The following is a 15081-nucleotide window of genomic DNA, read 5'->3' on the forward strand; positions in this document are numbered from 1 at the left end:
AATTCAAAATTTCGTTGATATTTTTAACATTCATATTAATCGATATAACAGAACGGCTTGAGGCTTGTAAAAATTTTCCTTAGTTACTAAACGTCGTTTTATTTGAAATAGTAATAATTATTAAATATAAATTAAAGGTAATAATAATCAATAAATGGTATTAGTCACATTTTATTACTCAGTATTTTCAGATGTATCATACACAGGGATCTTCGTTTAGTCCAATAGTTCGTTGATAGAGCGGCGGATTCTTTTGACGCAGTTTTGCCGCCCTTTGACACTTGTGTCCTTGTGATATCCGGGGTTGCAGATACAGAAGTGCGGCGCTGAGCACACGCCGTTCGGGCATCCACCAGGACAGTTTGGCAGACATCTGGATCGCGTAAACACCATCAATGTGTTTAATAATTCGCTTATAAGATGTTAAATAGAAAATTGATCGTCCTTAAATAGTCAAGTAAGCCAAACTTGTGAATGCTTTAATCAGCGCTATCAGCAAAAACAAAAAATATATTTTTCCGATACTAATTTGAAGGTTTATTGGGTATGTTAGTACACTCTTCTTCAATAGAATATCTCATATGGTGTACCATAGCAAATTAATATTGAGATGTAAAATATATTAGTAAAAAGTTTGTTTTGAATTATGCTTATCATTTTTTTCGTTCTAAAATCATTCACTGTTAAAATTTATTCTGACAAAATTAATTGTTCCATCAAATTTATTCTGAAAATCTATGAGAACAATCGATTGAATTCGATTCAGTTAAAAAAAATATGTGTGAGACAGAGAATAGAAAAAAAGTATTAGCCTTTTTTTTAGCGTTAAACAAACATTAGTGTTAAAAAGTGCATATTACCTGGACTGTGTTACGTCATTCACGTCCATAATATATCCAGGCTTACAACGACAAAGTCCTTGACTACAGACACCATTAATACAAGGCTGGTCACATTGATCATTGTCGGTGTTCGTCTGCTGGCCATATCCTGATAACCCATTACTTGGAGGGTAACTAGGGTATAAAGATTTTCCATTTATTCCAGATGGTGCATTGTGATCTGGCTGGCCTTGGTACTGAGGTTGAGTAGAACTATTTTGATTTCCTTGATTTATGGGGTAAGAGGTTTGATTTTGGTTATTAGGATGTCGTTGATCAGCTGACACGGGATATCCAGAAGGTAACCTATATCCAGGTAGGTCAGGATATTCAGATTGCCTAGGGTTTTCTTGAGGCCCAGGTCTAGATGGTCCCGGATAGCCAGGGCGGTATCCTGGTTGATCAGGGTATAAGAAAGGTTCGGGTTGTCTTGGAAATTCATATTGTCGTGGATTTTCATATTGCCCAGGATATCCGGGTTGTCCAGGGTACTGCCCGGGATATCCGGGTTGTCCAGGGTACTGCCCGGGATATCCGGGTTGTCCTGGGTACAGTCCGGGATATCCAGGCTGTCCAGGATATCCAGACTGTCCAGGGTATCCAGACTGTCCAGGGTATCCAGACTGTCCAGGATATCCAGACTGTCCAGGATATCCAGACTGTCCAGGAGACCCAGATTGTCCAGGTGACCCAGACTGTCCAGGAGACCCAGATTGTCCAGGAGACCCAGATTGTCCAGGAGATCCAGATTGTTCAGGATATCCAGACTGTCCAGGATATTCAGATTGTCCAGGATACCCAGATTGTCCAGGGTATCTTTGCTGCCCTGGTTGATAGCCAGATTGGCCTGGACGTTGAGGTATTGGTCGATATTCAGGTTTTTCATTGGAACCTGGTTGGTTGGGGTATCTGTTTTGCCCATTCGGATTTGGATATTGAGACATTCCTGGGTATCCCTGCTGTCCTGGTTGATAACCTGAAGGTTTTTGAATGCCATCTTGACCTGAATGAGTACTGCTATTGTAGATTTGACTGTCAGTAAAGAGCTGATCTCCTCTTTCTTGAAAACTGGTACTATTTTGTATATATATTTGACCTGGATATGTGTTGTTTGCGGGCACTGTTTTATTTATCTGTTGTCCAGGATACAATGGGTAAAGGTTTCCGGGTTGGTGTGGTTGAACAGATCCATTTTGGTCGCAAACATTCGGACTAATGCATCGGCTGTTGGGTCCACATCCCCTGAAATAATATTATAATTTAAATGATATCAAAGTAAAACACGAATCGGGAAAGAACTTTCATAATCATCGGCATTTCACTACTATTCCTATTGTTTTAATAAGGATAATAACAACAGTATAGACAACTCAAGTAGCTGAGTCTTCAGCCGAGAGGTGAAATCGGAGCGGCGGTATGAAGTTATGAACGAACGGGGTCGAGGGTGGAGCGGGTGACAAACGTGCATTGTATAATAAACGTGAAATGTAAAGCGCCCACCTCCCGCATCCTCCTCAGCTCCCTCAGTAGCCATACCCCTGTACCCTTTTTACGATGACTCAATTATGTGGTCTGTCTTTAAGCCTATTCTTTTGTTACCTATGCTTCGAACAAATTTGTTATATAAGTATTATTTCAAATTTTTCTTTTTTGTTTTGGGCCAAACACATACTGGTACATAGTAATTGAGATATATTTCTTGTGTATATGTACATACATGGCCTTATTGTTTTTACCATAATCCATTGAATTTTATTTTTGTTAATAATACTTCCTGCAAGGACGAACTCAACAACCATCCACTGGAAATGGTGTTTTTTTCACGAATACAATTAAAATCTTTAAAGAATACTGATTAATGATTTGAAGTAACATTTTAAACTATAAATTAAGGTATTACAATTCGTTCCTTTGATTGCTCCGCGAATATTTCCTATTTATCCTAATTTGGTATTATGATTACTTTATCCCTTTCTGAGAGATCTAATAGGTCTTATGTAATAAGGCACTTACTGAGGACATTGTGGAGTACATTGGCCTTGTTGATCTAATGCATAGCCAGGCTTGCACCGACAGTCGTTGGGCGCGACACAATCGCCGTTGCATTTACTACAAACAGGCCTGCAATTACCCTCGGGGGTAGATTGGTAGCCGGACTTGCATTCACAAACATTCAAGTTGGTACAATTACCTGTGTTCAAAATGTAATTTACGATATCAAAAATAAAATATTAGTTAAAATTTATTTAGAGTCATTTCTCTTACCTATACCTCCACAGTTTTCTCTGCAAGTTGGAATACAATACTTGCTTTCAGAGTCCAATTTAAAGCCGGGCTTGCACAAACACTCACCACCACTGCAATGACCGTTCTGGCATCCTATAGGGCAAATGGGTATGCAAAATCCAGCCAAATTTTTCACATGATCAGGGAAACACGAGCATGTCTCGGGTGCAGTACAAAGCGCATTGACGCATTCCTTGGAGCATACTGGATCACAAATTTGAGAGTTGTGGATGTTTCGTATGTAGCCTTTACAACAGCTTCTGATACGGCTGAGGTCAGGTCGCGACTGAAAATTTAAAACTTAATAAATAAAAAATATAAACCCATAATAGTAAAAGATGATCATAAACTTACACCATTGCCCATAGGAACTTGAGCTGGATTACGCACTAAGGTGGCAGTTCTAAAAATTAATACAAATTTGCATATTTGATTATTTATATTGAAAGTAAAAATTTATTTGATGATAGTAATTTTGGATCTTAGATAATGATACTGACGGTACTTCAATGTAGCAAACACCGACTTCATAGTCAACTCGGCGTATGGCAGTAGTGTTGAGGGACCCATAACCATGTGTCATGTTGTAACGCATGTCATATCCGCCGTACTGACCCCTGCTGCCATTGTAGAAGCTGTGAAACATAGAATAACGGAAATCTGAGTAAGAAACTAAACCATTAGTTTGAGTTCTTTATAAAGAAGGGACTGTCATTTAAGTGATTCTAACAAGAACGACCGTGGGTTGATACAATTAGCGCCTGTCTGGAAAAAGTATTAGTCAGATAGTAAACCTTACTCACTTGGGGTAGTTGGCTGTTGGGTTGTAATGAAAGCCCCGATGACCACCTTTGACGGATTTAACATTTACATATTCGGCATCATTATTCGCGTTTACGCAGCCCAGCAACAGAACCCCGAGAAAAAACAAATACATCACACCTGAAAGCAATATTACAACCATTGAAGATCTCTGCAAAATATTTGCTTATTGATTTTCCTAAACAAAATCACGGTGAGCCCACAGGGTTATGGTTTGAAAACGAGTTCTTTACTTCCATGTATATTTAATTGTTTTAAAGATCCTTACCATATAATCTAAAAAAAATTAACTTGATAAATAATAATAATTTTTCCACATTCATTATAACAATTTATAAATAATAATCTAAATGTTAGTTTAAGTAACTATAATTAATATTATACAACCAAAATGTTATCGATGTTGTGAGATAAAATGAACTTACCGATTATATTGTTATCGTGTGTGACTTGCGGCTATAACACACAAAACAACACTGAGCTTATATTGTTATGTAGGTGATGAATATGGGATTCGTAAAGCGTGATGTATTTGCACTTACATGGTTCCGTTTAAAACTTATCTATAAGATATAGAAATTCTATGTTTCGGTTTATAAATGTCCACACATAATACCATTAATGAAATAGGCTGCGTAAATATGTAGGTCCTATTCTGTAAATAATAGTCTAATTTATTGAAATATACATAAAAAATTTATAGGATTTTAACCTTAAACTACAAAAGCGGTTTGAATTAATCAACAAAAAGTTTTTTAATATTTTAAGGGAACCCTAAATCAAGTGATTTCGTCATCTGTAAATAACGATGAGATAATACGCTATATGTGTCAGAAAATAAATACAACTACAAAAATTCTTCAAGTATTTTACCTCAAGTGAGTTTTATTCTAATAAAACTTAGAACATTTCTTATCGTGGACAAAAATTAAAAAATATATATATTAATAAATATATGTAAAGGACAATCAATTGATGCGTAAAATTAAAAAAAATGATATCTTAAATATTTAATAAAATATTACAACATTGTCTGTAGATACTCCGCAGACGTATCAAACACTAACTTTTGCCTCTCGGGTCCGCTTGTTTCCGTGTGTATCTTAATTCTTGAACACTATTGATTAATCGGTCTAAGCGTCGATTTCAAGAGTACTTACTCGTTTTATTTTTACTACCTATTTACGACGTGAAGATCTAAGTGTAGTAATTTCGTCATTATCATGGATATGTGAAAACATCAAGTCAGTAACATACAGATGTAGATAAGTATCGTAAGGTTGAATCCGACCACCATCCGTGTTAGTTCCTGTGAGGAGATCTTCATTTCAGATGTCCCAACTCAGTGATGTTTGATACAAAATGCCAATACCGAAAACGACAAATGCTTAATGCCAAAGTACAATGTGTGCAGCGTCAAATTATCACTAGAGAAGTAATTTGAATAAAAACATTATAGTTTCAATTAAAACAGGCCTGGCATTCTGTGAAATTAAAAAACTACTTACTACTCTCTCTCTGTTTTCAACCTTTAGCTTTATTCGTACTGAATACTACTCTCCTATATATTAAATTCCATAACTGTATGATATTTCAAGTTTCTTAATATTACGCTTCAGTCGAAAGTACTTAGAATAAATACGTTAAACAATGTGTTATATCTTATAAACTATTTTTATGTAACTTTATTTGATATAAATAATGTTAACAGGATTGAATACCAGCTATGGCTTCTTATTGAGATGACATAATACCATTAATCATACAGCTGTGAGTCAAGTTTCTTGGAAGAATTTTGTAACAATTGGTTTTAGATGTACACAGTATTTATATTAAATTCTAATGCTAGGTAACACAAAAGGGCATTAGTAAGTAAAGTAATAATACCTACTACAACTATTTACAAGTAATGTTTCATTGATACTTTTCTAACGAAGCTAACAAAATATAGCCTGGCAACCGAGCGAATGATTACATTATGCTGGTGTTCGTAAGCCCAGTTAAATGTGATGAGTTAGGGGTAATTTGATGTTAGGTGATTATGTACTTCCACTATCTGAAAAAAATTCAAACGTTTTCTCTGTATAGGACACAATAAAGGTCACAGTAATACCGGTTTAATAAAAGAAATTATATTGCTATATGTACAAGGACGAGCCCCCAGGAGTTCTTCCAGGTACTTCGTGTGCCCTAACATATCCCTCGTCGTCGGCATAAGTGAATCGGGAAAACATTCTTTTATATAACATTGACTTTGCCAATGAATGTATTCACTGCACTTGTAATGGGTGACAGATATCTACCCCCACTTTGACCTCTCTTATCTAGTTCCACGAATATCGCAAAACAACGAATAAACAGCAAATTCTAAGTACGGATAAAGATATACAATTATGCGAATTTTTATTTTGTACTTTTGTATATCATCCCACATAATATATTATTTGATTTATTTAGTTCCAGCTTATATTTGACAGAATTAAGAATTTTTCTTAGAAATTCACCTCAAAAAATTGTTTACTGCCTTTCACATTTAAATATTAATAAATCCTTATTTTTTAATTACATAAAAAGATTTAGTATGTAACTCTCCGAATAAAGGTCCACATTAAAGGACGATGTTATAAAATGGAGATCATTTAAATATCACGTATTAATTATATATGATTTAAAAATGCAATACATTCTAATAAAATACGAAAAGAATTTCTGAAATACGTTTAAAGTGTATAAAATATAAAATGTTGAAATTATATATAAAATTACTTGAGTATAGCTGTGTGGGTGGAATTTATCTAAAACATTTGGTCCAAAAATGTCAATAGAATCATTCAATTAATTCCTATTTCTTTAATTTTAGACATTAACTTAATGTATGCGAGCTAAAGTGTTGTGTTAACTGGACAAATTGTAAAAGCTATTTGTTGATAAAACTTGCTTGTTAATTAGGTACTCAAATAGAATTAAGTTTGGTTGGAGATAATACGGTGATATGTTCTTATCATTTAGAATAACAAAAAATGATATAAACAAAATGTTTTCTATTTATTTAATATTAGGTAATGATCTATTACACATCAAATAATATAATCATTCACACAACAACTATCTTTGGTACAATTGTATTAACTAATGGATACTCTATATTCTATTATGTATTATTGTAAACAGCGCCACCTATTAGCGAATTGGGGAACTGCTATTCGCATCAGGCAGTCATAATTCCGTTACAGCTTCCCCGTTCAAGTTAACAACTTCTATAGCGTGTTCAGATGGAGGTCTCCAGCAAGGAATTTCTGCATATAATGGTTCAGATGTCGTACAGTCAATAACGTCCAGTTTCGCCTCACACTTTAATGAATCGATAGTGTAATCCGCAACCGAAAGAGGTCGTTGTCTAAGAAGTTTCTCATCGTACTTCATAGATGACGCGACAGAGCATCGGACAGGTATGGTTCCAAAATCTTGATTAGTGTGTGGTAAGTGGTCGTAATGACATTCTAAAATTCCTAAAAACGATAAAAACGAATTAAAAATTATTGTTACAATGAATACTTATAATTTAAGTTTAAAAATATACATGGTACCTCTGAAGTTCTCCAACATTACCGGTGAAATGGCTTGAACAACGACAGGCCGCATGAATTGTTTTAAATTTCTATCTAAGGTCGATATTGGTTGATAATGATTTCTATCCGTAGTAGGAGGTTCTAAAAATAAATAAATCATAAACATCGAAAATAAAAAAAAATCATGTGGCCCATGAGGGGATCGAACCCGCGACCTTCGCGTTATTAGCACGACGCTCTAACCAACTGAGCTAATGGGCCTTGTTGATGCTTCTTGAAATTATTGAAGTTATCTTTAACGTCAAATTTTATAAAATATATTTAATAGTATTAAAATTAAATGTACCTGGTAATGGTGTATGGAATATACTTCTAACATAGGGAGGAGGCTCATCGTTATTGTCCATGATGACTTGCATTCGTATGTCATTGATTTTCCTCACGTCATCGTATCTGTGTCTCTTACACCTCTCTATCATGACGATGACGACTGCTACTGTTATAACAGCCATCATAACTCCTCCTGCGATACTTATCACAGATATTAGATCTAGCGAAGTATGATCTCTTTCCCTATCACTCATCACGGCAGTGATATGCTCAGGTTCTGTTAAAATATGAAAAGTTTCATCTTCAGTTGTCTCTTGTGTTGTTATTCTATTAAAATTTAAGATTTTTGATGCATTCCTTTTAGTACTATTAGTCCTTTCTGTGACGGCAGGCATTTTCACAGGTTTTTCAGTAGTTTTAATTGTTGCTATACCTTTATCTGTTATGTTAGTGTTAAGATCCGCCTTGGTAGTTTTGTTCACCGCCTCAATCTTTGCTGATGCAGCTTTAAGCCTTTTGAATACTAATGGCGGAGTAGTTATAACGTGAGAAGAATTTCGATGTAAAGTTTGGTGGTTAGTCGAAGATATTTTTGCAGATATAGTAGAAGAGGTCATATTCTTGCTTTCTACGAATAACATGCTGTTAGTTGTTCTACTAGTGGCTAAACCTGTATTCAACTTTGATTTGGTAACAGAAGTAGACGTCTCCGAGTGAGTTGTATTAATTGCATATTTTTTTGATGTTGGTTGAAATGTATTATGCTCTGTGTTATTCCGTGGCAGATGATGTGTTGTTTTAGCCGAGGTCTCATTTTTTTCAATAAAAGGAGATAAAATTTTGATTGTAAACGGAAGAGCAGTTGAGGGCTTATGAGCCATGGACTTAGTATAGCCTTGTTCTGTCTTACTGAAAGGCTTCGTTGTAATATTTGTTCTTTGGATTGAGTATGTTGCAGTAGTTAGTGCTATCTTTTTAAAAGTTGCGTGGGATATTGACGTCGGTATTATCGAAACGATGATTGTCTTTGGTGTCGTATTTTCTGACAAAACTTCAGATTTATTTCCAGTTATTTTATGTTTCATTTCGTGATTTGTTTTGAATTTTGTGTCGAGAAAAATAGATTCACCTTTTTGTGATGGTTTTATCCAAATTTCTTTTGGCTTAAATTTAACTGATGTAGATTGATTCTTCGTTGTAGTTTCAATTTTAGGAGTAGGTTCCGCTCTGATTTCTTTTTCAACAGTCAACACTGTATTTATCTTTGGTTCTGTTGTAGTTGAATTTCGTTTAACAGTAGAACTCACAGTAGGTGTAACAGAGGTGATTGTTGAAGGTGCAGTGGTGGTATGCTCAATTGTACTGGGTTCGGTGACATTGATAGTAGTGGTACTAGATGTTTTTAAGGCTGTAGTCGTCGATGATGGGATAGTTACTGGGACTGTTAATAAAGTAGTAATAGTTGTTGGAGCATAAGTTGAACTCAAAGAAGACATGGAAATTGTAGTATTTTTTGATATTCTTGATTCAGAAGTCGATGTTACATGCTCTGGTGGAAAGGTAGAGGACGTACCTGCCTCTGAAGTTTCCGTTCTATTGTAGATAAAATTTGTAACTGTTGTTTTAAGAAATTTTTCTTTATTATCAACCCACAATGTCGTTGAAGGTGTAACATTTTCATATGAAAGGGTTGGATTAACAACTGAAGTAATTGTGGTTTGTGATGTGGACGTCTTAGGAGTATTTTCAGTCTTTTCGGTTGACGTTGTTACGAATATCGACGAAGATAATGACGGCTTTGAAGTTGATAATATTTGCATTATGGATGTACTTATAGTGGTCAAAGTAGTGGGCACAGAGGTCGCAAGAGTTTGAACAGTAGATTTAGTGGTTGTTAGTAATTTTTCCATCAAGGCGGGCGGAGATGTTGTTGGCATGCGGACTTGACAACTGAAAAAGATTATTAATAACAATTTTATGGTACTTTAATGATTTACTTTACCTAAGATGAAAAATAATATTAAATATTATTATAAGGCTTGTAGGAGTAAAGCTATTCATTAAAATTAAATAATAATTGCATATTTTATCGTAGGAGTGACAGTTAATAATGTTATAATTAAAAAATACTATGACAATCGTAATAGTCCGAGGGTCAACCCACCTCTCACCTTGCCATCCCTCGTCACATTCACACTCTCCTGTGATCGAGTCGCAGTATCCGTTGTTGCACTCACCGCAATCCTTGGCACAGTTTGGACCCCATTTGTCTGCGGGACAGTCTGTGGATTCCATTGGAATTTTGGGTAAATAAACAGCTACTGAGTTATGGAATTTTGCTGAATGAGTCATTTTAACAGGCTGTCGAGGATAAACAGGTCATTTGATTTTAAACAAAAGTATCAATTGAAGTAAAAAAGGAATGTCCAATTATTATTTTTGTTATTATTAAGATAAAATGAATTTCTTAAGAATATGCATTTGGAATAAGAACAAGAACTAGTTTATGTTTAGTTAATCATTTTATTTCGTAAATATTACTGTTAGGGAACAATATGATTTATTCACCCTCAGAGCAATTGTTTCCCATTTTCCCGCTGGGACATATAGGTACACAGGTAACATCCCTCATTTTGTACCCGGGACAACACACCGCCACTTCTGCTATACGTTCACCGGTCTGTTAAATGTGTGTTTGTTATTGTACAAGTATATGACGAAATTCTTATTTACGTCTTCTTAAACTTACAACGTAATGTATAATATCTGGAATCTTGTTCTTCAAGGATAAGTAAATCTAATCACAGTAATTTATAAAAGCAAGGTTTGTATTAAACATCGGTTATTGTGTGATTGGTCGAGCTCTCGCATTTATTATAATATGTACTTACGCTTACTTTGAAATGATTTTACAATTCGTTCACGTAATTTCATTTAGTTTCTTTGTTTCTTTCTTTGTATATAAAATATATATATATAAAATTCCAGTAAAGTAAGTCGATGAAAGGGAAGTCTTTGGTAAATGTGAAATATACATTTGAAATACGAAACTATCATTTAAATTCGACAAAAAAGCTATAAAACTGAGTAAAAGTTTTCCGATCGAGGGCGTTTTTGAAATAAGCTCTTGGAAAAGTGGATATTTAATAAGGGATACATTCGTTCATTTCTTCTTTCACTCATTCATTGTGAATGTGTTAATTTCTAGATGTCTTCTGTATACTACCATCGTATGATGTACCTCACCTCGAGTCTGGTGAGCTCTCTCATCTCGGTACTCCACTTTGAACACCTTGGCGGCATCGCAAAACACCACTCGTAAGTCCGAACGGACATGGGCGCGCGGTATTTGACGCGTTTGGTTATATTATATCTGTAAAAGTGATATAGATTTATCCATACTGGCCTTATATCGGATACTTTTATCATCACCATGTAATTACGAGCAGCGAAGTACAGATAACTGTAGAATTTAAAGATTAATAAAGATTCCTCAATGTGTACATGGTGCCACTAAATGACGGTTTGGCGATGTCTTGTCAAAGAAATTGAGCTTTTCAAATATAATTTCCTTAATAAAAGTATTTACTAACATTTTGAAGTATAGACCAAGACATTTTGAAGTATAGACAAGACTGTTTTATGACCAATTTGTCTGTGTTTATACATATTTAAAGCTGTAATTATAATGTAGATCTACATGTACTCATATCTTTTATGTTATGATTTTCTTCCAATCGATTGTTCCTTCATGAAATAACTTAATCTTACGAGCGTTTTAAGAGTAATTGAGATTAAATCCGCCACCATACTTACTTAAGAAAGAAATGATAGTAACTGAATTCTAAGTAAAAACTATTATGTCTTTAAGACTAGCTATAAATGTTGTAGGGATGTTGTGTGTGACAATTTAACAATTTTGAACTAACAAAAGTTATGGGATGCTAAGAAATGTTAATTTTAAATTAGACATAAAAACACTAATAAGAGATCATAAATTTTCTACTTAATGTATGGATACTGTTATTTTATCTTTAAGGCATTAAACAGTCCCTATAAAAGAACTGCGTACCTTCTAAAAGTGACAAAAGCAAGGAAAGGATAAAGAAAGCTCAATTATTGCGAGAATTCCTACTTTCTTGGACCTATTCTCCTAATCCAACTAATGTTACCCATAAATGGGAAAGCTTCAGAGGATGTGTGGATTAATGGTTACAGACGTCAACTGACTGTACTGAACGGATTTTGATAAACTTTCCAACAGTTTAGCCGAGACATCAGAAAAATATATAAGATGTAACTTGTCCCTGCATTCCGTATAATTTACACAGGAACACATTACAGCAGTAGTGTGTTATTGAAGTTACGTGACACAGACGATAGATGTCACTGAATGTTGACTAACATGGCTATTATATTAAGCACACATTATTGATTTTTCTCTTAACACAATAGCGAAAACAAAGCGGATAAAGTCGCAAACAGAAACATGTATACTGTATAGTTATAGGTGTAAACTACTTACTTCTGTTGCACCATGCACACATTAGGTCCACTGAGAGCTGTCACTTCCAACACTAGTCCCACCACCACGCACCATATGGTTTGTCCACCCCAGCTCCATTTTGACACCATTTTCACTTATTTTCTTTCCATTATAGTTCATCCACTTTTTATTCCTTCCATCTTCTATGTCTGCGCGAAAAAATTTATGAATATAAAGGTAAATGACATAAATTAAATAGTAATTGTGGAATATTACGATATATTCCATGACATCCTGGTCGACGACCTCTGTCACAATTATGGGACTGAGGGGAGAGTGGTTAGATTAGCCAACAATGTCACACAATAATTGAATAGTTAAAGCAATTATATGTATATTGAATTAATTTTAATTTATTGTCCATAATTTAATTCGTTAAGTTACTGCCATCTGTTATATAAAGGATGTGAGATAAGCAATCAATCCTTTTGTCATATTTCTGCAACGATTTTATTTTATTATCCAAAAAATCATTATTCAAATACGTAATATCATATTATATTTAGATTTTTTTGTCAAAGGAATATTATTCATTTGATATAGCTGTGTTTTTGAAACAAACTATGTTTAAATTTTGGATATTTTTGTATTTAGTTTATTACGAAGCGTTCCCGTTGTATTGCTCTAGTTGTGAGATGTAGTTGGTAGCTAAAAGTTTCGCATGCGCATCAATTGGGAGGCAGGATGCGTTTATCAATAGAGGCGACGACCTCTCTAAATTATCATTGAACTGTCTACAACACCGCCTAGGTTATATTACTGAATATTTCTATAAATCTTTTTTTTATATTAAAAGTACTACGCAGTACTCATTTTCTATTGCTCACGTGATTGTTTATATAAGGTACATTCAACAAATGTTATCAATCAATGCTTCCATATGTTTTGTCAGGGACCTCTTACACTAACTCGCTAATGGAGGGGTCTAAATAGATTTCATCCGGCCGTCATTGAATGATTATAAAATATATTAAAATTACCTACCATTCGACTTGCTTTATTAACCTCCAATATTGTTAAGTTCGATGCAATTTTACAGACTTAAATTAACTCACATCAAACATTTCGTAACTAAATATTTTACTGAGATAATTGTTGTTTAACAATTATTCAATATGACTTTAGTCCAACATTTATGATTTAAAACCTTTTCGTGCCTCCAAAGCTTTTCTGTGACACCGTAAAAGTTGTAAAGCCTAGTGCACATAGTGAAATTTTGTAATGAAACGCATTATCAAGGAATTGCAGCCTAGGCTTTAGGTTAAAGATAAAGAGGAGTAAGTATATAAATTTATGTATTTTGTAAACTTGTAAAGAAACGGAAAACTATTTTGATTTTGTCTTACATTTTTTTAATCAATTTTTGTTAACACAATGTAGAAAATAATATTAATTTTTATTTTCTTTAGAGTAATAGTATTTTTATTAATGTCACTTACATTTTTTTTAATGACATGAGTGTTGTCCTTAATTTCTAGAGCAGCTGCTGTAAAGACCACCATAACGTAAGATTAATTGCCTTAACGACTCCAGCATGCATTAGTCATATTGAGCCTAACGTCTTTCATTTATCACAGAGTAGGTTTAACAAGAGACCGCCGTTAATACTTCATTAGAATCATAGCGAAGCATATTCATAAAAAAATATATCTAATCTGTACTTTACCCAAACGATTGGCAAGTTTTTCAGAGGCTAGTTTTACATCAAAATCCTACAAAGCAACTAAAGTACATACACGAAAGTTCTAAAGAAAAATATAAGGCAGGTAAACATGAATCCTGCGTTTCTTTTATTCCAAAGACTCGAGCGTCACGCTCAATACAGACTGTTTAAAATGCACTCCCGAATTGTAAAGACTTTTTTATATGTGTTTGCGTTTTATATTTTTTTTCTGGTGTACAAAATTTTGTTTGAATTCTGTGCTCTGTAGAAGCCATTAATGTACACATCCTGTCAATTAAATGGCATATTTTTGGAAGTTAACAGAACTATTCCAATCAATTCAAAATTTTGTTATAATAGAAAGAAACAGAGTAAAAAAACTGTTCCATATAAAAAAAATTATAGATTAGTACAAAAAAATTCAATACTTATTTATTAATATCCACTGTAATACATATTATTTGGGTTAAACTTACCAAATTATGTTAATATGAAGTATAAATACTTACAATATCATTATTTTTCAGTCTATATAAATAAAAATAAAAATCACCAAAGTCAACTAAAGTCACCAACCACTGTTCAACACTAAATAGTAAACAAAAGTACCAGGCGTGCAGAAGCTGTATGGAGGCGTCATGTGTTTCCCGAATTACGGTCGGGTCTCGACTGGGAGAGATCCACCATGCATGTAGAAAAAAAGGTCCGACCTCTATTACTTTCTTGGAAAGGGAGCGTGGAATAAAAAATATTATAAATAGGATCCCATCCACTTTTGGGTCATCAGAGCCCTAAAGGTAAAAAATTTAAGGGATCATTCAAATATGCAAAACTTCTACAGAACATATAAATTGAATTTTATTCCGGCTATCTCATTTTGTTATTGTTAAATGTTGTCATATTAAAATTGTGTCAAAACGCTGTGGTTGTGTAATGATCTTGCAATATGGATAATGAGATATTTTGTTATGTAATATCGATTAT

General features: G+C 34.0%; 2 protein-coding genes and 1 non-coding gene across 6 annotated transcripts; all 3 read right to left on the reverse strand.

Moving 5' to 3' along the window:
- Window positions 1–155: 155 nt before the first annotated feature.
- On the reverse strand, window positions 156–4550 carry LOC116766896 (collagen alpha-1(I) chain-like). Its single transcript, XM_061521707.1, has 8 exons — window positions 4415–4550; window positions 3971–4109; window positions 3668–3802; window positions 3522–3570; window positions 3147–3453; window positions 2895–3072; window positions 861–2123; window positions 156–373 (listed from the first exon to the last, which is right to left on the reverse strand). The coding sequence occupies exons 2-8, from the start codon at window positions 4102–4104 to the stop codon at window positions 217–219; spliced, it is 2223 nt and encodes a 740-aa protein (XP_061377691.1). The 5' UTR covers window positions 4105–4109; window positions 4415–4550; the 3' UTR covers window positions 156–216.
- A 2465-nt stretch (window positions 4551–7015) lies between these two features.
- Window positions 7016–14748, reverse strand: LOC116766763 (mucin-2). 4 transcript variants are annotated; one of them, XM_061521684.1, is made up of 10 exons: window positions 14607–14746; window positions 13874–13920; window positions 12414–12583; window positions 11135–11261; window positions 10457–10568; window positions 10053–10170; window positions 9462–9838; window positions 7905–8165; window positions 7577–7699; window positions 7016–7498 (listed from the first exon to the last, which is right to left on the reverse strand). In XM_061521684.1, the coding sequence occupies exons 3-10, from the start codon at window positions 12521–12523 to the stop codon at window positions 7206–7208; spliced, it is 1521 nt and encodes a 506-aa protein (XP_061377668.1). In that variant the 5' UTR covers window positions 12524–12583; window positions 13874–13920; window positions 14607–14746; the 3' UTR covers window positions 7016–7205. The 4 variants fall into 4 exon arrangements, with proteins under 4 accessions (XP_061377668.1, XP_061377667.1, XP_061377665.1 ...); XM_061521683.1 differs by having other exon boundaries at window positions 9018–9838; XM_061521681.1 differs by having other exon boundaries at window positions 7905–9838.
- Trnai-aau (transfer RNA isoleucine (anticodon AAU)) lies at window positions 7746–7819 on the reverse strand. The gene has a single exon. It is a non-coding gene; the product is annotated as a tRNA-Ile (tRNA).
- Window positions 14749–15081: the final 333 nt, after the last annotated feature.

Source organism: Danaus plexippus, chromosome 10 (assembly GCF_018135715.1).
Source record: "Danaus plexippus chromosome 10, MEX_DaPlex, whole genome shotgun sequence".
Taxonomy (NCBI): Eukaryota; Metazoa; Arthropoda; class Insecta; order Lepidoptera; family Nymphalidae; genus Danaus; species Danaus plexippus.

Bases quoted from the DNA above. Each gene is read 5' to 3' on its own strand.
- LOC116766896 (XM_061521707.1), bottom strand. From the start codon at position 4,104: ATGTATTTGTTTTTTCTCGGGGTTCTGTTGCTGGGCTGCGTAAACGCG. The intron at 3,073-3,146 runs GTAAGAGAAATG...TTTTGAACACAG, and splicing joins AGAAAACTGTGGAGGTATAG to GTAATTGTACCAACTTGAAT. The intron at 2,124-2,894 runs GTAAGTGCCTTA...ATATTATTTCAG, and splicing joins TGTACTCCACAATGTCCTCA to GGGATGTGGACCCAACAGCC.
- LOC116766763 (XM_061521682.1), bottom strand. From the start codon at position 12,523: ATGGTGTCAAAATGGAGCTGGGGTGGACAAACCATATGGTGCGTGGTG. The intron at 10,569-11,134 runs GTGAGGTACATC...CACATTTAACAG, and splicing joins GAGAGCTCACCAGACTCGAG to ACCGGTGAACGTATAGCAGA. The intron at 7,700-7,904 runs GTACATTTAATT...ATTTATTTTTAG, and splicing joins ATTCCATACACCATTACCAG to AACCTCCTACTACGGATAGA.